Raw genomic sequence first — 23753 nt, forward strand, 5'->3', positions numbered from 1 at the left:
TCATCGGGAGCAGTTAGGGGTTAAGTGTCTTGCTCAAGGACACTTCGACACACTGCCAGGAGGAGCGGGACTTGAACTGGGAACCTTTCCGATTACCAGACGACTGCTCTACCTCCTGAGACACTGTCGCCCCTAACATCAGATTGCATTATTACTCAATAGTACTCATTATATTCCAGTTTAATCACTTGTATATTGTTATTGCACTTTACTGTTACCTATGCACTCTGGTTATGTGCCAATTTATTTTTGTTGTACTGTAGACCTACTTGTGCTGTACGATGACAATAAATCTGAATCTAATGTAATCTGAATCTAAAGGTACAGCTGAGGAAGTAGACTCATGATTGGAAGGTCACCAGCTGGCGTTTCAGTCCAGGTTGTAGTCTTGGATCATGCAGTCTTTATGGGAATGATAGAGGCTGTAAAGACGTTTTGCTGACCTGCCAGAACTACATGACCGTTAGAATGAAGAAAAGCAGAGATGCCAGGAGACCAAGAGACATTTGGCTTCTTCTTCCACCCCCACCTGTCAAAAGAGATGAGAGGGACAAGAGCAGAGCCTTTCATTTATATAACACACTGAAATGGAGTGTGTTCACATGCACACAGTATTCTAGATGCTACTTAAAGGTAGAATCTGTGATTCTGTCAAAACGGCGACCTCTAGGCAAAATAGCACTGATTGGTATACAGTAGATGTGTTTTCCGTCCACGTCAGACTCAGTGAGCGCATCAAGGAGGCAAAAAGGAATGTAATCCTGGTCAGAACAACGGGCAGACTACAATTATTTGCCTTTGTTATTGTTAGCCATGCTAAACAATCAATCCATGCCAAAGCTACTGTAGATATGTAAAAGGTGAAAGACTGAAGATGCAGGTAGGGGGCAACTCAGTTACGTAAGTCAGTGCCAGGCATGTGCACACATAGAGCCCAAGGGGTTCTTGAGCACCTGCCTTTTTGAGCCTCATAAAAAGTGCCCTTTTTGAAAAAAAATATATATATTATTTTTTTTTTAAATTGCCGTTACGCATATAGACTGCCCTTCCAACTGAAAAATGTCAGGATAGAATCAAAATATTAGGTAAAGAGAGAGAGATGCCCCATATTCCATTGCAGTTTGCACGGCCTCCTCAGCGTGCCTCTCCGCGGACCTATATTTTATGCATAGCGTGGGTGGTGATGATATTACACTCATTGAGGGACACGAAGAAGTCAAGTCCGATGGGATTTGGGAATCTCAAATACAAATCGGGATTGGAATAAAAAATGCATTTATATTAAACAATACAGAATATACAGCACTTCTTGGGGTCTGTAGGGTAAGCACTTATTCCCTCCCCCCTGAACATTTATGGAGATGTATGGGCCTTGTAAGTCAGTGATAAAAGTGTCTTTCAAGGATAAGTGAGCTCCTGCACTGATTATTATAGTTCAATATTCAATATTTGATCACCAAAACCCCCCAAAAACCATAAAAATTCCCCAAAAAGGTGAAATGGTGAGGTTATGGAACCGCCTGGTCCAGCTGCCAAATGGCAGGGTGACAAAAAAGATTTTTAATTGGGACAGAGCACACGGTCATCCCTGGTCAAGAGAGATGTCCATGATTTTTTCTTCTACTGACTTAAGTATGATTTTTATGAACAATCTGCAGTGTAAGGTTCACATAATTAAAACAAAATTATCAACAATCCATCAGGATAAGTGGAAGGTGGAGATTTGGAAAAAACCTAAACTTAGAAAATATGTTGCAATTAAAAATGAGTATTTTACTGAACCTTATGTAATGTTAAACTTAAAGAGAAGGCGGAGGTCTCTGTGTGCCCAGTTGAGGTCTGGCACCCTGCCATTGGCTGTGGAAGTGGGTAGATTCCAGGGTAAACCTGAGGAGGAGCGGTTTTGTGTTCTATGTGATCTGGGAGTAGTGGAGGATGAATATAATTTTGTTTTTTATTGCCCTTTGTACACCGCTTTGAGGAGGGCTTTATTTGAGAAAATTCAAATTGTAAATCCGGATTTGTTTTGGCAGTCTGAGAGTTGTATGTTGAGTTGTTTTTTTGTGGAGGACATCTTCAGTTTTGCAGGATTTTTGGAGAAAGCATGGCACTTGAGACAAGACACACTATATCCTATATAACTATTTGAATTCCTCTTGTTTCTTTGTTTATTTACATTATTATATATTTATTGTTATGTGTCTTGTAAGCCCATATGGGCTGGGCATACACCTGTATGTAAGACAAAACATCAAATCAAATCAAATCAGTAGCAACTCCTCCCATAAACCCAACTCCAACCCGCACAAAAAAATATTTAAACAAGGTGCAATGGGCTCATTTGCCTATAGAGGGTTGGATGCTTGTAAGCACTGTTTGTTGAGCCAATGTCTAAAGCCACCGAAGCAGTAAATAATCTCAAAGTAACCAAATCACCCAACACAGCATTCATAACCATAACCATTCATTCTGTAGTGATGATGACCTTTACCATTATGGACCAGCATGCCTTCTGTGAAGACCAGGGAGCCGTTGTTGGGCGCCGGCTCCACCCGCAGCAGCTTGCACATCAGAGGGTAGATGTGCACACTGTCGAAGGGCTCCGACAGGTAGTTCTTTTTTAAATCGGGCCCAAAAGCTCTGAAGATGGTTTTCATGTCCATCTCTCCGTTGTGGTAGCCATGGTCTCCTTTATTTGCATAGACGATAAAGAACTGTTTAAAAGAAGAATTAAAAGAAGAATAAGTAGTTATTTAGTTAGTAGTTAGTAATTACTCTATTTTCAGTCATGTTTCGTTAAAGATTCACTAACAAACAAAATTTAGGATTTGAAATGAGTACCGTGTAAACTCAACCAAGTGCAACTATGTGGAATAATCCAGGAGTTTAGTGGTTGAGTAGTACTGTCTCTACACCATTGGTTCTCAAACCTTTTCATGTCAAGGACCCCCAAATTGACACATACAGTAATAGGTCAGGGACCCCCATCTGAGAAGATGTTTGTTTTTAGGAGTGATTTAGTCCACAATTCTATGACTGGCGTGGCGTGGATGTAACAGTGGTGACAATGAAACCTATATCAAAATAGTCATTCTTATACATGATCTCGTTGGTAAAATATTGTTGAAATTTAACTATTATTAATTTAGCTGGGGATGCCCTGGAAAACAGCCTCAAGTACCCCACTTTGAGAACCACTAGTCTACACAGCCCTCATTTCAATTACAGAAAATCTTTGTTAGTACGTCTTAGTCGGTTGTTTTTCTTCAACAGATGCTTGTCACATGCAGGTCAAGTTTTAGTGTTTGACCATTAGTGTCCCTAACACGGGAGCATGCCTATGTTCCCATATTTCCTTTTTTCATACATTTTTATCAGATTTTATCCCCCTTTCTCTATTTGTAGCCAATTACACCCAACTATTATACAATTGTCCTCTGGTAGTAGAGGGTTAGGGAACATAGGGCTGTGGGACCATAGGGCCTCATTTCGAGAAAAATCTTAGAAATGTGGGAACATAGGGCTGTGGGACCATTGGGCTGTGGGAACATAGGGCCTCATTTTGAGAAAAATCTTAGAAATGTGGGAACATAGGGCTGTGGGACCATTGGGCTATGGGAACATAGGGCCTCATTTTGAGAAAAATCTTAGAAATGTGGGAACATAGGGCTGTGGGACCATTGGGCTATGGGAACATAGGGCCTCATTTTGAGATACATCTTAGAAATGTGGGAATATAGGGCTGTGGGAACATAGGGCCTAATTTTGAGTGAAAATAACTTCTTATAAATGTGGGAACCTAGGGCTGTGGGACCATTGGGATTGGGCTGTGGGAACAAGGGAACAGGTTAGCATTGTTAGCATTTCAAACCGAAACTAAGGGACTACCAATTGAGTAACCAACTAAAACTCTAAATGTCCCTGTTAAAATGTCTCATTTATCAGGATTGACTATGTTTATTCTCAGTAGATATATTCAAAGAAAAATACCTACAGAATTTAAGTTGAACCCCAGATCGGCAAAGACCAGAATGGGCTGAATCCGTTCACTTTTGGCCAGATGGAAACTCCTGGGAAGCTCATCTTTCCTGTAGACGGTCAGGTTGGGCGCTTTGGCGAGAGCATCAAAAACCTCCTGCTCCTTTCCTTCTCTGGGCGTCAACACCCCGTAGCCGCCGTAATCCAGGATCTGGAAGCTGGCGAGTTTCAGTAAATTCAAGTAGTTGTTGAGGACGAGCTCGTCCACCAGGGGCCTCTTCTTCACCGTGGTCATGCCGTGGTCGGAGGTGATGATCACGTTCAGTCTCTCCGTCAAACGTTGGCGGCCCATGGCCTCCCTGAGATAGCCGACGGTGCGGTCGATCTGCGCAACGATCACTTTCCTCTTCGGGTGGTCCGGTCCCAAAGCGTGACCCACGTTGTCGGGCTCTCCGTAGTAGAGGGTCACAAAGTCAAAGTCCTCCTGCGAGAACCAGCTCATCACAGTGTCAATGTTCTCGCGCCACTCCGTCTCGTTGTCGTCGGTTTGTCCAGGGAGCTCCACCCGGGCTCTGTCCAGCGCCTGGCCGCCGTAGATCACCCCTCCACCGGGATAGAAGAATGATGCCGTTTTGAGGCCCTGAGACAAAGTGAAACGTGTGGTGATCACATCAGGGTTCCCATGGGGTCTTAAAAAGCCTTAAAAGGGTCTTAACCTCACACTTTGCGCGCCACTCACGAGATTTCTCTGGTTTTTTTATAGGTGGTTGCGTGCCACTCAGGAGATTTCTCGGATTTTTGGAATGGACTCAATGAAAATGAATGGGGAAAAAAATCCGGTACTCCACATTTTCCAGTTCACTGATCCAGCCGGGGTTACCACAGTTCATTCTGGAGCCTCAGATCCCCGCGGATCATGGAGATCTACAGTGTTGCGTTGGATCCATACACGTATCGATTTTTTCGAATGGTGATCAGGAATTGGAATATACCAGTTGGATACCATCTGATGTCAGGTAAGGACTCTGTTATCAGTGGTAGGATAATCGGAGTAAGTTTGATGAAGTTATAAGCTATAAGTTTTGTGAAATGTCTTCTTTCGGTTTCACTGTAAAAGTCTGTGAGGAAATCAACGGAGCGATTATCAGTGCGCGGCCGTAATGTGCTTGCGTGCACGTATAATATTGATCATCTAGCGTTTATTTGAAAACGATTCATAAAAAGGCCGACGAATATCAACGTTGTGGAATATTCCACTAAAAGACGATTTTCATAGAATGCTCCAGAATGAGCTGTTTTTTATATCAAAACGGGGGCTTTTCTAACTGCTCTGAAACGGAAACGACGCGATAAAAAAACAATCTGCCTTAACAGCACTGACTGGAAAATAGTCTTTGATAATGCGATGGGCAGATTAGACACATAGCCATAATTTAAAACATAGATTAGGCGATATTAACGTTAACATTGGCGCCGATGGTGGCATTCAAGCGGTAAAACGGAAAACCAGGCGTGGCGCTCAAAGTGTTAAGCCCTAGCCATATTTTCAGATTTTCTTTTCTAAAATACATACCTTTTTAGATTGCTCCACTTCTACAAGTACCATTTGCATGTTCTTGGTATTTAGGGACATCTATGGATCTCAGGGAATGTATTCCCAGTGTCTGTTACTAGGCTTGAGTAAATTGTAATGAACCAAAGAAGAATATCCTTTTTTATTATTATTTTTTTTATTATTTGGTCGAATAACACCATGCTAAAATTGACCAGACATGAAAAATGCAGCACCTTCTTGAGATCACGTGTACAAAAGATCTAAGCAAATTAATAAAGGGCAGATGATTTACATGTTTTTTTGTAGAAAGAGTACTGAATTTTGCCATCCGGACACATGCTATTTGAAATATGAATATAGAATATCAGGCCTATAAATTACCTTATTATGGCCAAGTCACACATCTATGGATCGGGGCAAAATATCCCTTTTCCAATGGCAGAGTTCAATCTGGATTTAGTACCACCAGGCGCCCCTGACGGGGCAGCAAAAAGCGTGAATGAAATATACTGCAAGTACAGTTACTTTTTTATCATGTAAATTTCTCCACCATTTTTCATCAGATTGCAATGCCGTTTTAGTGCTGTATGCTAATTTTAGCAAGACCATGCCTAGAAACAACCGTTGGCAACCTCCAAGACACTGAATAACCTGAATAGTTCAACAGTCATAGAATTGTTTTCAACTATCCAATTAGTTGATTTAATTGACAAATCTGTAAGGTTTCCCACATTATTATGAATGCAGTCAAGCTAGAGTTCTATCTATTAGATGACCCTAACAATCTATTAGATGATCCTAACTATCTATTAGATGCCCCTACTGTAACTATCTATTAGATCAGGGGTTCCCAAAGTTTTCAGGCCGCGAGCCCCGAAATAACGTGTCAGAGAGCCGCGACCCCCACTATTATAGGAGGTCATTTCTTTTTACAAATTTAAAGTATAATTAGATTTTTTTAATTATTATAATTTTTTATAAATGGCAATGTATGGTTGAAACATGCAAACGTTCAAACACACACACACTAATAAGCAGCATTGGAGGCTTTTAACCAGGGCCGGACTGGGGAAATCATTCAGGCCAGGAAATATAGTGCGAAATATAGCCCCAGTCAGGCCACTTTTTAAGTGGGGGGTCTGGGGGTCCCCCACCAGGATTTTTTTTGTTACAAAGACTTCATTTCCTGCATTCTGGTGCAGGATTTAAAAAATGTGTACCCTTTAAATGCCAGTGTTTGTGATGGCATCACAAATTATTGTTAAAAAACAGGCTAGCATAGCCTATGTATGATTAGCAACAACACTGATTTTGATGGATTTTCTGTTTTTTTGTAATGTGAGATTGAAAAAAATACAATATTTTATTCAACTTCAGCCCATCATAACACCACATATTCATTTTATAATTCTAACCCTTTAAATGCCAGTGTGTGTGATGGCATATATTTGCAATATATCAAAGCAAAGTAGATTTTTCTGGGGGGGATTATTACAGGCTAGCATGTGTCAATGATTAGCAACAACACTGATTTTGATGGATTTTTTGTTTTTTTGTAAGGGTCCCGCCTCCACCAATCACATGCGGCTCCCTTTGTGTGTGTGTGTGTGTGTGAGCAAGAGAGAGAGAGAGATACAGTAGTTCTCCAACTATGTGAGTTGCAGTGATCTCCTGGTTGTTCCCCACATAGGTTATCTAACTATTGCACCGCTGCAACTAGAAACACTGGCCTGCCCTGCTTCTAAGTTCAGTGGCCTGACTGCATAAAAAAAAAAAAATTATTTTTTATTTTATTTATTTAATCATCTGGCGACCCCCCCCCGTGGCGGGTCGCGACCCCCACTTTGGTAACCACTGTATTAGATTACCCTAACGATCTAGTAATGACCCTAACAATCTAATTAGATGACCCTAACAATCTATTATATGACCCTAATGATCTATTAGATTACCATAACGATCTAGTAGATGACCCTAACTATCTATTAGATGACCCTAATGATCTATTAGATGACCCTAACAATCTAATTAGATGACCCTAACAATCTATTAGATGACCCTAATGATCTATTCGATGACCCTACCTATCTCTTAGATGACCCTAATGATCTATTAGCTGACCCTAACAATCTATTAGCTGACCCTAACAATCTATTAGCTGACCCTAACAATCTATTAGCTGACCCTAACAATCTATTAGATGACCGTAACGATCTGACCCTGAAAGTCAGCAGCTTCTTCTTCATCCCTATGAATGAATGGCTGTTCAGTTTATTGGGGCAAAACAACATTCATTAATGAGCGATCATTATAAAGTGCAAGGCAGCAAAGCCGGGGGAGTGACTGACTTGGTTCTGAGCTGTGATCCATAATGGCAAGACGCCGTTATCCCACCACTCTGACCTGGTCATGGTTTCCTTATGGGGCACTTTTTGGTTGGTTGTGGCATTATACATCATGTTGTGAACAACGCCGTGATCCTCCACCCATCTTCCTGTGAAGAGTTGGAAAAGGACACATGGTAAGACTGAAGGCATACAGCTATATACCATAATGTGGTATTATGGAGAATGGTGCAATTTGTTTAGACTTTGTTATCTTTTTCAGTTTGTCACAGTTTTTTTTGTTTTCTCTATGTTTCATGTTGATTTTTATGTGTTCTTGATACTCTATGTATATAGACAATTTTAAATAAAGATGAAAAGAAATTGACTGAACTGGGGAACAGGAAGACGTGCATTTTTAATGGGTGGCAATTACCTTTAGTTTTTTTTCTCTTTTTTTAAGTACCATAATTTCTTTCACATATGTGCTGTCAATCATATCAAATGTCATTATTTTCTAAAGGTGGCTCAGACACATTATTTGGAATGAATGTTTACAACCTGAAAGTACAGTCACAGAACAGCCCTAAAACAGTCCTCGCAGTCCTAGCTTACCAGTAATGGTGGTGAAGTGAGAGGGAGAGGTCATCGTAAGCATCGGGGGGGTGATGTACTTGGCCTTCACCCCGTCCTTAACCAGTTGGTCAAAGTTTGGCGTATCCACGTCCTGATCGTAGTCCCACCTGAAACCGTCGAAAGAGATCACCAGCAGCTTGTTCCGAGGCTTCCCCCGGCCTGTCGGTTTCGCTTCTACGCAGAGGGCCACTAAGATCACCACGTACAGTTCCAGCTTCATCTTCTCCTAGGCACTCGGCAATGCTCATGTCTGCTCGACATGCTTATCCAAACGTCTAATATATCAACACATGCCCCCGAAAGATAAGATTTAGTCGAAAGTTCGTTTTCAAGGTCAAAACCTTGAGTGGGATCGGTCTCACTGACTTGATGTGAAATAGAGATGTTATCTAATCAGAAGTGATTCTCCACCTCGAATGCTTTCTGGTCTCAAACTAATCTCAGCAACTCAAGATAACGTTTGGACTTGGGCTCAATGTCATGGACAGTTTCAATATACCGGTAGGTTGGTGTTTCATTCAATTTGAATTGTGTTGCTTATACTGGATCAAAATGTTATAAGCCTCAGGACTATTTTTATGTCCAAGTTCTAACAAGGAATACCCTCGTATACACTATACTCTGGACCTACTGTAATAATAATAATACATTCAATTTGTAACACACTTTATATTGTTACAATCTCAAAGTGCTACATGAAAGGAGATAAAGATAAAAAAAAATTATAAAACAACCAATGAAATGGAAGGAACATTCAGATCAAAACCAAAACAATATTATAATAAAAAAAACACACACAAAGCGCCGGCCGGTCCATTTAGGCAAATGCCTTGTTATTAAAAAGAAAAGCCTCAACGGACTGTGGTGCTCTCAGATGGTCGGGGAGGGAATTCCACAGCCGAGAAGCAGCTGATCAGAAGGCCCGGTTGCCCATGGTGCGGAGGAGCGATGACTTCCTTTAGATAGGAGGGGGCGTTGCTGTGGATGCACTGATGGGTGAGGAGGGAGACCTTGTACTCTATCCTGAAGGAGACGGGGAGCCAGTGTAGGGAATGGAGTATAGGTGTGATCATGTGTTCATATTTCAGGATCAGGATCCTAGCAGCACAGTTCTGAATGTACTGGAGCTTCTGGATGCTCTTGCTAGGGATCCCGATGAGCAGTGCGTTGCAGTAGTCGAGCCTTGAGGAGACAAAGGCGCAAACGAGTTTTTCGGCATCTGGCAGGGTGAGTGTGGGACGGAGTCTGGCTATATTTCTGAGGTGGAAGAATGAGGCTTTGCACAGGTGGTAGTCAAAGGTCAGGTGGGGTTCCATTTTTACACCCAGGTTAGTGATTACAGGTGAGAGACTACCTACATTAGTCTCCAGTTCCAAAATGCATATTTTAATGTAGAAAGATCAATGGTGCCTTCTTCCACCATTTTGGTCATTCTACTGGGTGTTGTCCTTACCAACCACCACCAGCGATACTTTGTAGGTCGGCATTTTAAATGTAAGGAGTAAAGTATGTTTTTTTTCCTCTGAAATGTAATTGAGTAAAAGTACAAGTATACAAACGTAATAATACTCGAGTAAAGTACAAATCCCCCAAAACAGTACTTAAGTATTGTAACGAAGTACAATTACTCAAGTATTTTACACCCCTGCCAACCACCACCAGCGATTTGCAATTGAAACAGCCGTCCCGTCGTAATTATTCTGTCCTTGAAACCATTACAATTGGAGCGGCTGGGTAGCGCAGCGGACTAAGCGGAGACAGTGGGATCGAATCCGGCTGCCGCGGTACCTCCGGCTTGGTCGGTCGTCCATACTGACACAATTGGCAGTGTCAGCGGGTGGAAAGCCGGTGGGGTGGGTCCTGGTCGTTTTAAACAGCGACTCCTACAGGTTGGTCAGGGCGCCTGCACAGCGAGGGAGGGAACTGGGGAAGGTAGTGTGATCCTCCCACGCGTTACACTTCCCCAGTGAGAGTCCTCGCTGTCAGGTAATAAGAGGCTGCTGGCTGTCTCCACATGTATCGGAGGAAGCAGACTTCAGGGCTCCCTAGACCGGCAAGTGGGGGGCAAATGCGCGCAATGACCAGGAAGGGGAGGGGGGGAATTGGCATAACGACTAAATTGGGATGGGAGAAAAATACAGAAAAATAGGAGGAGAAAAAGTAGGGAAAAAAAAAAACATTACAATTGAAAAGTCACTACAGTACAGTAGGTGCTCTGAGGCACTGACATCAAGGTGAGCATTTAAATCCGGAGATTACTGTAGCCTCTACCGTGGTTTTGGAGATGGTGTTTTGAAATTTGGACGGACACTATTCCAAAGAAGCTGTCACCGATTTGGCTCAGCTGTGGTGGTGTTTGGCGTCGTTCGTTGAGGTGTCGGTAGTGGTTGATTCGTAGTCGCTCTAACTCGCTATAGTGAGTTATAGTGAGAAGTGATTACTACTTTGCCTACTGTTGCAATATTGTGTAGCTACTTGGCGTGAAATGATAATTTACATATATTGATGATTTTGTCTCCAAATTGGATTTCTTTATTGAAATAAATCAGGGCAAAAATCAATGGTAGACATGATGTAAAATTATGTTATTATCGGTCACATGTAAATTAATACATCTCACATTAATGAGAGAGATTGACAGGGGCAATTTATTATATACATCCCAAGGGAAAAAAGGGTTTCATTTCAGTTAACACTGTTTTACAAGTCAGTTCCAGTGGGCCCAAAAGTCTTATACAATATATACATGTACATTCACAATATACTGTATATTAAAAAATATTGCTCAAAGAATTGCAGCTTGATGGCTCTCTTCAGTGCTATACTAACACATTATGTTTACGGGCCATTTCATACACCACTAAGTTTTCATGGAAACCTGAGCGATCAGGCTACCGGTATCTTTATACCCTCTGTTGGCCTGATAAGATACTTTAATAACTTCATAGGCCAATTCTACAAAGGACAACCTTGTACCCAATGCACCTCTCTCCCTCTCTTTCCCTCTTGCCTCCCCCCTCTATATCTTTTTCTCACGCCTTCTCTCTACAGCTATATTAATTACATCCCTGCTTACACCTGTATTCTGCACCAGCTGCAGACGTCTACTGTGAATATGGCCTGCATTTGCATTACATTTTTTTTTTATTACAAGGTCAGTATATTACAAACAAGCAGTCATAAAAGTTCAACTCAGAAATATCCATCACACTAAATGACAGCAAATCATTTGGAGTCAATATTCATAGAAATCCAGCTCATCTTTCCCTTACAAAAGAAATATGGTATTTCCCCTAAAAAAAGTATGCTATTTCCATTATATTTTGGTCACCACAGTGGTGGTAGTGACCATATTACCATTAATATCGTGCCATGGTATTATTTAAGTACAAAAGTGGTACCATGGTGACTTTTACCATGGCAGTACCACAGTCAATTATTTATACAATGGCCAGTTCCATGGTAAAACTTTTTTGTAAGGTATCTTATTGATAATACCAAGTAAAAAAACACAAATACCTAAATCAACAACAAACAAATTGCATGTAGGCTTCCACGTTTCCTCCCAGTACAGCAGTGGTGATGTTAGCAGGCTCACTGCCTCCTAGTGGATTAAAGAGGAAAATAACTGAGTTACTAGCATAGAACATGCCTCATCAGCTGTTGATCCAAGTAAGTGCACGTTGTTTTGGACTTCTACACACCAACGGACTTGAAACCAGTCTTAGCTTAGCAATGCTTCATATATCAGGGATCAGAAATGGATGGATAAATGACCAATAACAGATCAGTCAAGAGAGTTTATTAGTAGTACATACACCATACTTTAGCCATTTGGTCATTGCTTTTATTCAAAGTGCTACGAGGAGTTTAGCTTGGGTGACCCCTGTGAGAATCAAACTCTTGACTTGAGAGAGAGAGAGAGGGGGGGGGGTAGGTAGGTAGGTAGCCTAGGTAGGTAGGCAGGTAGGTAGGTAGATAGCCTAGGTAGGTAGGTAGCCTAGGTAGGTAGGTCGCCTAGGTAGGTAGGTAGCCTAGGTAGGTAGGTCGCCTAGGTAGGTAGGTATGTAGGTAGGTAGGTCGCCTAGGTAGGTAGGTAGGTAGGTAGCCTAGGTAGGTAGGTCGCCTAGGTAGGTAGGTAGGTAGCCTAGGTAGGTATAGGTCGCCTAGGTAGGTAGGTAGGTAGGTAGCCTAGGTAGGTAGGTAGCCTAGGTAGGTAGGTCGCCTAGGTAGGTAGGTAGGTAGCCTAGGTAGGTAGATAGCCTAGGTATGTAGGTAGGTAGGTATGTCGCCTAGGTAGGTAGGCAGGCATGTTACTTCAACAACATTGTATTGAAACAAGACAATATTAATTTTGACAATATAGGAGGAGGGAACAGGTAGGTGCCAGGAACAAAAATTAAGCTCAGCTTTAATTGATCATGGTGAATCCGAGAAGGACAGAAAGAGAGACCGGGACTGGGCTTGTTTGTGTAAGATAGGAGGGAAGAGAGAGAGGAGGGTGCCCTGTAGGGAGACAGAGGGTTAGAGGCTACTGTAGGAAGACAGAGGGTTACAGGCTACTGTAGGAAGACAGGGTTACAGGCTACTGTAGGAAGACAGAGGGTTACAGGCTACTGTAGGAAGACAGGGTTACAGGTTACTGTAGGAAGACAGAGGGTTACAGGCTACTGTAGGAAGACAGGGGTACAGGTTACTGTAGGAAGACAGAGGGTTACAGGCTACTGTAGGAAGACAGAGGGTTACAGACTACTGTAGGAAGACAGAGGGTTACAGGTTACTGTAGGAAGACAGGGTTACAGGTTACTGTAGGAAGACAGGGTTACAGGTTACTGTAGGATACAGAGGATTACAGGTTACTGTAGGAAGACAGAGGGTTACAGGTTACTGTAGGAAGACAGAGGAGGTTACAGGCTACTGTAGGAAGACAGAGGGTTACAGGTTACTGTAGGATACAGAGGATTACAGGTTACTGTATGAAGACAGAGGGTTACAGGTTACTGTAGGAAGACAGAGGGTTACAGGCTACTGTATGAAGACAGAGGGTTACAGGTTACTGTAGGAAGACAGGGGGTTACAGGCTACTGTATGAAGACAGAGGGTTACAGGTTACTGTAGGATACAGAGGGTTACAGGCTACTGTATGAAGACAGAGGGTTACAGGTTACTGTAGGAAGACAGAGGAGGTTACAGGCTACTGTAGGAAGACAGGGGGTTACAGGCTACTGTAGGAAGACAGAGGGTTACAGGTTACTGTAGGAAGACAGAGGAGGTTACAGGCTACTGTAGGAAGACAGAGGGTTACAGGCTACTGTAGGATACAGAGGGTTACAGGCTACTGTAGGAAGACAGGGTTACAGGCTACTGTAGGAAGACAGGGTTACAGGCTACTGTAGGATACAGAGGGTTACAGGCTACTGTAGGAAGACAGAGGGTTACAGGCTACTGTAGGAAGACAGGCTACTATATGGTGACAGGGGGTTAAACCAGAAGAACTCAACAGTATGGGCAATTTCACTGTGTTTCATGCTGTTAGAAGGGTTTCAGCCCAACAGCAGGTTTAAATACCTGGCCACTGCACTGTAAATTACCGGATCCTCCCGATGTTGGTGTGCAGGCCTACAAATAAGAATAACAGAGGATCAACATTTCAGCGTCAGCATTCAGTTGGCAGTATTTTAAGTTGTACTATGTACTGAAAACATAGTGTATTCACAACTGAATATGAAAACTGTATGAACTGATAACACAATTGGGTCCCTGGAACATTGTTTGAAGCTAGAAAGCTACCTGCAAAGTTACCATTTCACTGCTGCTGCTGCTGCTGTTGTCGTGTACAAAAGTCAGGACCCACAATTGTTTACAAACGCATTCTAGGCTTACATTTGCTTCACAGTGCCTCACAATTATTTTGTTTCGATTTATGATGACATAAGATAATAATTGTAAACAAAATAAATTACATGTACTGTATTATAAATATGTTTTGTAAAGTAATTGCAGGCTCTGCGCACACACTCGCAGTCTATCTTCTGTCTTGCATTTGAGTATATGCAATGACCTCATGCACAATTTACATAAACACAAATAAGTTTTAGTCCTTTACAATAAGTTAATATAGGTCTTTGAGGTCCCCTAAACATGTATTTTAAGTTTTTTGCTGAAAGAATCTGCTTATGTGCCTGCGGTAACGAGCGAACCTGGACAATCGAACTAAATTCAGATCTAACTTTCAGACAAAACATTGCAGATCAAGACCCCCCACCTACCCAACCCCCTCCAATGTACAGTTTCTTCCCCTTCGGATATATATATATATATTTTCTTTTCATGATTTCTTTTTCTTACACAGTACCATATATTTGTTTTGTATGTCATGAATGTCTTGATGAATTGAAAATGTAAACAAGACAATTTTTTTTCTGGTCTTCATCCTCTTAGCAGTTGTTAATATTGAGCTGTACTGTATTGTACCTATTCTGCAATCTGTTAATAAAGTTTTCAATCAATCAAACCTTGAGTTTTCAAAGCGTGGTATTCGAACGTGGTTTTAATTATTCAAATTTGAACGGTATTACTAACTATCCGTCAGGGAATTTTACTGTGGTTAATGGTTATCATTAAAACCGACAATGTAGTTCTCCTGGTTTTCCTACCCTAGCCTCATCTCCATTAGTATGAACTCAAAAATGGCTGCAATAATTTATGAGGCATAAGAAAATAAGGGAACTATGTGAAAGTTGACAAGTGAAAACGGGAAGTGAATCTAACTTCAGAACATGGACTTCTTCTTCTAACCCTTGATTGTTAGTTTCATTATGCATTGTGTGTTGAGTACTGACTTTTAATAATTTTTGTTTTGCAATAAAAAAAAAAAAAAAAACATGGACTTCTCTCAAAGACTCATTTCTGAACAGACTTTTATCAAATTTGGACCTGTACTACATATGACTTCAGGCTATGGAACCACAGTGTTTTCCACCTTATACCTCTATGCTGGAATATGGAATATTGCAACCACTACAGAAATATGTGAGTACACAAGTTCAAGTTCAACTCAAGTTCAGACCTCTGTTACTCTATTTCATTAGCACTAAAAGTGATTTTTCTTTTTTAACTTCAGAATGTTATCTTTCAAAAGAGACCAGGCTCATGCATGTGCTATAAGTATAACGTATAAAGCTAAGCTGTTAAGAGGTTAAAGATTTATGACTACAACAACTTGACACACAGTGCTGAGCTGCAAATTAATCTTCATGTTCCCAGCTTTCAGATGATGTCACCACTTCTATGTGGCATATATTGTTGACCTTGCTATCTCCCCCTAAAGATCCCCTGTTCTCAAAACAAAAATGGGTCTATGGTGGGTCTCAAAGGGTTAAAGATGGTTGTGACATGAATGAGGTAGATTGACTACATTTATGCTCTCACCTAGAACCAGATTTTATGCAAATTCCTTGACTTTAATCTCCACAATGTTTTTGCATAAAATGGTCAAGCTGCTCACAATTAGCTGGTTATGGTTCTCAATCTCATGGGCAGTTTGGTCACTTAGAAGTTTGCAATCTTCATTGGACAGTCACTTTTCAATCACAATGTTTGTCATCGACTTAACATTTTCCTGCAATAAAACAAGAAAACGTTGGAAATATATATATATATATATATATATTAATTTTTTCAATCAAGCATTGTGGGTCACAATAATCACAAAAAAGCAGCAAAGTCCTGGTGTGTCTGCCTAACTCTAAGCATAACCCTCAACCCATTCCTCACCTTTACCAAACACCCTCACCTTCTATGCCCAGAACTCAAACCAGTACTTACAAGTATAATACGCCTACAAACAGGCACGCAAACAGGCCAGTTGAGCCATTGCAATTAGGAGCTTAACCCACGTACCCAGGAGGAGGCTTGTGTTGGAATTCGAAGGTGGCGTAACTGATGTCCTCTCTCTCTGCCGTCTGTGGGACAGGCTCCCTTATGGTGCTGTAGACGGGATCCACTGCCTTCAGAGCCAAAAGAAGACGTTTTACTTTCAGCAAGACATACGTCTCAAGATGACTACTGTAAGGTTACTCAGTCACCAGGACCCATATACTGCATTATGTGTTGTTAAAGGAACACGCATTATGGGAAATTTGCTTACGGTCTTCTCCAGAGTCAGACAAGAAGATAGATACCAGTTTCCTCTCTGTGCGTTCTGGTAGAAAGCTATCCAGCTTCAAGCTAGCCTAGCTTAGCACAAACGTTTTTGGCCAATGGCTAGGCTAGCTGGTCCGTATCCACCTCCGGTAATTTGTGCTAAGCTAGCTAGGCTAGCTTGCAGCCAGATAGCTTTCTACTGAATGTACAGAGAGCAAACTCATTGAAATTACCATCAAACTATCATGATACCTTTTCCTAAGGGTTATACGCCTATTATAAATGCTCACTAATTATTATGAGGGATATTATAATACATTTATAACTAAATTCATCCAATTTATAATACCACCTCCGAAATAAAAGGACCTAAACTACATCGGATAGTTGACTGAAGACAACTGAAATCTACTTTGTGTGCACCATAGAGTACATTTCAGTGAGCTTCAGTCAGCTTGTAGCCTACAGGACAGGGGCTTGACCCCCATTGACTTTGCAGTAGTTTGTGGGTAACTAGCCAGAGCTACAGTAGTTTGAGGAACAGCATTGGTTGTGCTGAGAAAGGACTCTACTAATCAACATCAATGGTATGTCGGAAATAGGGCTAGGGATTCAAAAATCGGAACTATTCCTTTAAGTACATTCAATATCAAATCCTTTTATCTGTTTACATATGTATAATTTTTAATGGACTTTTACTTTCACCAGGCTAAAGGATTTGGGTACTTCTCCCAGCACAACATAACTAAAATACTAATACTAATAATAATAATAATAATAATTCTATCATCAAAACAAAGAGGCGTAATTGTGGAGGTCCCTCCCATATCACTCAGTGTATGTGTGGCTATTTTCTTTTTTTTATCCACTTTTTCTCCTGTTTTTCTGTGTTTTTCTCCCATCCCAATTTAGTCATGCCAATTCCCCCCTCCCCTTCCTGGTCATTGCTTGCATGTGCCCCCCACTGGTCGGTCTAGGGAGGGTTGATAGATACTCCTCCGATACATGCGGAGTCAGCCAGCCACTTCTTTCCACCTGCCAGCGCGGACTCTCATTGGTGAGGTGTAACGTGTGGGAGGCTCACACTACCCTCATCATCTCCCTTCCTCGCTGTGCAGGCGCCCTGACCGACCTGTAGGAGTCGCTGTTTACAACGACCAGATTACCACCCACCGGCTTCCCTCCCGCTGACTCTGCCACAGGGACGTGCACAGGACTTTAGAGGGGCAGGTGCTCAAAGGCTGAAAAGGGCACTATACCTGTGTGTGTTATAACCGAGCGTGCGCAGCGTGCAAGCCCGATTTTTAAGGGCCCTTTTCGGGCGGGGAGGGCCCCTTTTTATGCTTTTTGGGTGGTTTTGGTGATCAAATATTGAATATTGAACTATAATAATCAGTGCAGGACCTCACTTATCCTTGAAAGACACTTTTATCACTGACTTAAAAGGCCCATACATCTCCATAAATGTTCAGGGGGGAGGGAATAAGTGCTTACCCTACAGACCCTAAGAAGTGCTGTATATTCTGTATTGTTTAATATAAATGCATTTTTTATTCCAATCCCGATTTGTATTTGAGATTCCCAAATCCCATCGGACTTGACTTCTTCGTGTCCCTCAGTGAGTGTAATACCACTCATTGAGGGACACAGCGGTTTCTATCATCATCATCATCATCATCACCACCCACGCTATACATAAAATATATAGGTCCGCGGAGAGGCACGCTGAGGAGGCCGTGCAAACTGCAATGGAATATGGGGCATCTCTCTCTCTTTACCTAATATTTTGATTCTATCCTGACATTCTTCAGTTGGAAGGGCAGTCTATATGCGTAACGGTCAAATTAAATGTAAATTTTTTTATGAAAAAAAATGTGGGCACTTTTTTAGGCTCAAAAGGGCAGGTGCTCAAGCACCCCTTGGGCTCTATGTGTGCACGTGCCTGCTCTGCCAATTGAGCCAGTATGACGGCCGGCCAAGCCGGAGGCAACGCTGACAGCCGAATTCGATACCAGTGTCTCTCGCGTTGGTGACGAGTGCTTAGTCCGCTGCGCCACCCAGCCGCGCCTATTTGTGGCTATTTTTTTTAAAGTGACTGACCGGCACTATGTCTCCGTTTTCCTTATTCTGGACTTCTGCTCGCCTCCTGAGACGGGTAAGGAGAAAGAGAGAAAAAACAGAAATGGAAAGTTAAGACACAGTTAACACACTGTCAGACAAGACGATAGATACTAATATTCTTTCTGTGTGGGGTGTTTTTGGCCAACAGCTCCGCTCCCATTAATGTGTGCTAAGCTCTTGGTAATTGAGAGTAAAAGAGTACATTTTCACTTGGTAATTAAGTGTAATAAAGTACCTTTTTACCTAGTAATTGAGTGTAAAAGAGTACCTTTTCACCTGGTAATTACGTGTAAAAGAGTACCTTTTCACCTGGTAATTTAGTGTAAAATAGTACCTTTCACTTGGTAATTAAGTATAAAAGAATATACTTTCCTTTGGTAATTTTGTGTAAAATAGTACCTTTTCACTTGGTAATTGAGTGTAAAAGAGTACCTTTTGATGATAAGGAGTGCAACCGCCACAATGGTAAGCACAGCCAGCAGGACACTTATCACGATACCAGTGATCATGTATTTGGATGATGGTGATTCTGCAAACAAGATCATTTAAGTTAAGTGTTACACTAGCATGGTATTCCCCTCTACTTGCTTTAGGTGACTTGCTCCATCGTACGTATTTCCATCTAAGTGGTCTGCTCCTGCAACTATGCGTGAGGATCCCCCACCCCTCATGGAAATTCAAATTGTTACATTCGATAACTATTACATGGAGAACATGGCCAAACTGACTACCCCCCCCCCCCCCCCCACACACACACACACACAAAGGTACAAATAAAAGCCCCAGGCCCATGTTCTAATAACATATACTGTATATTATGTGAAGTTTCATTTAAAAAAAAATTTGCACAGTATTTGTAATTGAAAAGAAGCAATAGGGTTGTCTGTTGTCTGTAGGTCAGCTATACATTATGCAAATTGCGATTCAGTCAGCTATCAGCACCGCTCACAAGGTAAAGAGATGCCATCTGTTGGTCATTGGTACAAACAACACCCAGTGGTAGAATTACCAAGAAGGCACCAAACATCTATCTTTTTTTATCCACTTTTTCTCCCCATTTTTCTATTTTTCTCCCATCCCAATTTCGTATTTCAAATTCTTCCCTCCCCTGTCTTGAACGTTGCTAGACTATGCCTCCCACTGGTCGGCTGTAATGAGGATAGAAGCCTTGCATCACGTGTCCCCTCCGGTACCCGAGGAGGCAGCCTGTCGCATATTTTCACCGCAGCAGCTCGAACTCTCAGTGGCGAGGAGTAACGCGTGGGAGGCTCACGCTGCCCCCGATACTTCCTGTTTCCGCCGCACCGGCGTCACCCAACCGACCTGTAGGAGTCGCTGTCCACAATGTCCAATCCCCACCCACCGGCTTTCCCACCCTCTAACACTGCCAATTGTGTTAGTATGACGGCCGGCCAAGCCGGTAGTAATGCCGAGAGCTGGGCTCGATACCAGCATCTCCTGTGTTAGTGGCGAGCGCCTTGCCCACTCAGCCGCCACCATACATCTTTCTGTACTAAAAGGTGCATTTGGAACTGTAGACTACTGTACCACGCTCATCTTATTTAAATACGTTCTCAAGAGCATCAATAGCAACATCTTCACTTACCTCCTGCGTCTTCCACAGAGAGGTTGTATGAGTCTGAACGTGTGTTCTCGTAGGTCTTCAAAGCACAAGAGTAATTCCCAGAGTGGGCCACGGTCAGTGACTTCAGCTGAAGGGAGGGGCTGGTCTCTGAGAGGAGGACGTCATCTCGGTACCAGCTGATGTTGGATTGGTGGAAGGAGCATTGGGCAGTGCAGGTCAACATGACACCCTCACCCGCTCTCACCACCGCCGCTCTTTTAGCACCGGCATCGGTAATCATCATTTTCAATAAAACTGCAACCATACACATACTATACATTTCAACATCTTTCGGCAAAGAGAACTCATCTGAAGAATGAGAATTCATCTGAACTGCTCTGAAGAATGACAACATATTTGAACTTATCTGAAGAATGAGAACTCATCTGAAGAATGATAACTCATGTGAACTTATCTGAAGAATGAGAACTTATATGAAGAATGAGAACTCATGTGAACTTATCTGAAGAATGAGAACTCATGTGAACTTATCTGAAGAATGAGAACTCATGTGAACTTATCTGAAGAATGATAACTCATGTGAACTTATCTGAAGAATGAGAACTTATATGAAGAATGAGAACTCATGTGAACTTATCTGAAGAATGAGAACTCATGTGAACTTATCTGAACAATTTGAACTCATCTGAAGAATGAGAATTTATCAGAAAATGTTTAACTAATCTGAAGAATGAGAACTCATCTAAAGAAGGAGAACTCATGTGAAGAATGAGAACTCATCTAAAGAAGGAGAACTCATGTGAAGAATGAGAACTCATCTAAAGAATGATAATACATCCAAAGAATGAAAACTCATGTGAAGAATTACGTGAGTTCTTACCAACTTCGACTGACACTCCAGATGACCCGGTGTACTGTTCTCCTTCCACTTCGATTCTGAACCTGTAAATCTTGGAATCTTTTCGTTCGATCCTCTGAATCTGTAAAGTGCAGTTACTGGTGGAGTCTCCTAGATACGTGTATCTGGGATTTCTCTCGGAGGAACTACTGTTGTATACAAATGGTGTGGGATACTGGCATTTCGTATGGTCCCGACACCAAACCAGGTTCTTGACTTTGTACAGGGAAGGATAACTATAGCTGCAGGGGATGATTACAGTGGATCCTTGAAGAGCACATAATCCTGCTGGATATTTCACCTGCCATATATCATTACCCAGACCACCTGGAGGGAGAGGGAGAGAGAGAGAGAGAGAGAGAGAGTCAGAGAGGGGATTGTCTTGTCCTACTAAGTAACAGTTGAGAATGAATGCTCTATCATTAGCAAATAATCATATTGATGTTTCTCAATTTATACAAAATCTGTTCAGCAATATTTAAAGGGGAACTATCTTATAAATGGCCTTTTTCAGTGTTTAGCATTGTTTCATAGCTATGTGGACTTATATTAATATGATCTATGTCTCTAATTCTCATATTGGCGCATTCTTCCAATTCTCCTCTCACAATATTCACCCTCACTGAACTAAGTCATCTGAAAATGTGCTGATCTGTGATGTCAGAGATGTCTCAGCTGCATAATAATGCTGTGTAGTATCAGGCCCCACCGTGGTTGGAGCCCAGGCTCAAAACGGCTTAAGATCTTGAGGTAGAAAAATGCTGTTTTTGAGTACTTCATTAGAAATACAAAACAATGAATAAAAAAAAAAAAAAAATTACAGAGACTCACAGGAATTGTGTAAAAGTGCTCAAATAGTGAAAGAAATAGTAAAATAGTTCCCCTTTAACAGACCAAAATCAGTATTGTTATCATAAACAATCAATGTAATAATATAATGTAAAACCGAACCACGAACAACAAGTAACACTCGAGACACTCGAGACATCCTTTTGGTTTAATGATGCTGTCTCTGCAGCAGTGTGTGCAAAAGCAAACTGTAAAGTAGGGCTGGGCGATAAAACGATAACGATAACTATCGCGATAAATTATTTCCTCGAAATAAACATGAAACGTGGTCGCAAAGTTTCGATATATCGATTTTCCAAGCTTGGCTCCGTTCAGCCTCGGCTCAGCACACTCACTAACAACAACCAGCGTTACGTGATGACGTACTTACGCACAACAGCTAACAACCAATCAGTGAAGGAGATGGCCGAGACCCGGAAGGAGGTAGGACTCACTCAACAACAAGGCTTGCTAGGCTAATTAGCTTGCACAGCGTTGTTTTATATATTTACGTGCCGAGTATGTGTGTGTTTTGAATCCTGAGGCCACGTTTATGGTAGTGTGGGATATACAGTGGACGTCGTTTCAATATATTGTGGCGGAAGAGAGTATTTTAGTGTCATATTTAGCACATTGTCATGGAATACACGCTTAGAACCAACAGGCTGGCTAGGATAACTAGCTTGCACGGCACTGTTTTATATATTTACGTGCCGAGTATGTGTGTGTTTTGAATTCTGAGGCCACGTTTATGGTAGTGTGGGATATACAGTGGACGTCGTTTCAATATATTGTGGCGGAAGAGAGTATTTTAGTGTCATATTTATTGTCATGAGATACTCCGCTTGTCGGCTAACGTGCGCAGACTGATGACGACATCAACTCGACTTGAGACATTCGCAGCAGCATAAGAAGTTAATTAAACTTGACGGACATTATATCGACGATAATTATCGATATCGAATTATATGAAAATAATTTTATAATTTTATCGCGATAACGTTTTTGGTCATATCGCCCAGCCCTACTGTAAAGCTGTCTGTGTTTTGTTCCGCTTTAAGCTCTCTGTGTGGAGTGGTTCTTACCAGGCAGGACGAAGAGGATGAAGCTCCAGAGGTTTGTTTTTGTCCATGTCCTCATCCTTACTGGCTCTCTGCTCGTCTGGTTTCCACCTCTCCTCACTCTCAACCTTTTTCTTATTCCTCTTCTATCAATATATGTAAGACCTAAACTAGGTGGTACTTAAGAGGAAAAACACCTCTCTCTCTCTCTCTCTCTCTCTCTCTCTCTCTCTCTTTCTCTCTCGAGCGGACCCTGTGACATGTGAAGTTGTGAAATGACACCGGACTTTTAGACTTCCTTCCCTTTTTTTGTGTTTCTTTTTCAAGAAATGCCTTCATCAAGTCAAGTCAAGTGTTCCTTTATTAATCTCCTTGGGGTTTAATAATCTCCTTCAGGTGTCATATCAGCAGGGGGGAGGGGAGGTACAGGCAGAAAAGATAATATAATAATAATAATAATAATAATAATAATAATAATAATAATAATAATAATAATAATAATAATAATAATAATAATAATAATAATAATAATAATAATAATAATAATAATAATAATAATAATAATAATAATAATAATAATAATAATAATAATAATAATAATAATAATAATAATAATAATAAT

General features: G+C 41.5%; 2 protein-coding genes across 2 annotated transcripts; both read right to left on the minus strand.

The window, feature by feature from the left end:
- Nucleotides 1-452: 452 nt before the first annotated feature.
- Nucleotides 453-8713, minus strand: LOC311246436 (ectonucleotide pyrophosphatase/phosphodiesterase family member 7; the record flags this gene model as incomplete). Its single annotated transcript, XM_084336591.1, has 5 exons — nt 453-529; nt 2492-2714; nt 3995-4618; nt 7882-8027; nt 8473-8713. 5 exons carry the CDS (start codon nt 8711-8713, stop codon nt 453-455), a joined length of 1311 nt encoding a protein of 436 aa, XP_084192717.1.
- Nucleotides 8714-11099: 2386 nt separating this feature from the next.
- LOC311246226 (sialoadhesin-like) lies at nt 11100-23226 on the minus strand. The gene is made up of 8 exons (XM_084336348.1): nt 23156-23226; nt 21225-21569; nt 20366-20638; nt 19192-19288; nt 18739-18784; nt 16396-16502; nt 14062-14112; nt 11100-12097 (listed from the first exon to the last, which is right to left on the minus strand). The coding sequence occupies exons 1-8, from the start codon at nt 23208-23210 to the stop codon at nt 12088-12090; spliced, it is 984 nt and encodes a 327-aa protein (XP_084192474.1). The 5' UTR covers nt 23211-23226; the 3' UTR covers nt 11100-12087.
- Between the last annotated feature and the right edge of the window lie 527 nt (nt 23227-23753).

Source organism: Notolepis coatsorum, assembly GCF_963971535.1.
Source record: "Notolepis coatsorum genome assembly, chromosome: 19".
NCBI classification, from domain to species: Eukaryota; Metazoa; Chordata; class Actinopteri; order Aulopiformes; family Paralepididae; genus Notolepis; species Notolepis coatsorum.

Bases quoted from the DNA above. Each gene is read 5' to 3' on its own strand.
- LOC311246226 (XM_084336348.1), bottom strand. From the start codon at position 23,210: ATGAGGACATGGACAAAAACAAACCTCTGGAGCTTCATCCTCTTCGTC. The intron at 21,570-23,155 runs GTAAGAACCACT...CTCTCCCTCCAG, and splicing joins CATCCTCTTCGTCCTGCCTG to GTGGTCTGGGTAATGATATA. The intron at 18,785-19,191 runs GTACTCTTTTAC...TACCCGTCTCAG, and splicing joins GCACTCCTTATCATCAAAAG to GAGGCGAGCAGAAGTCCAGA.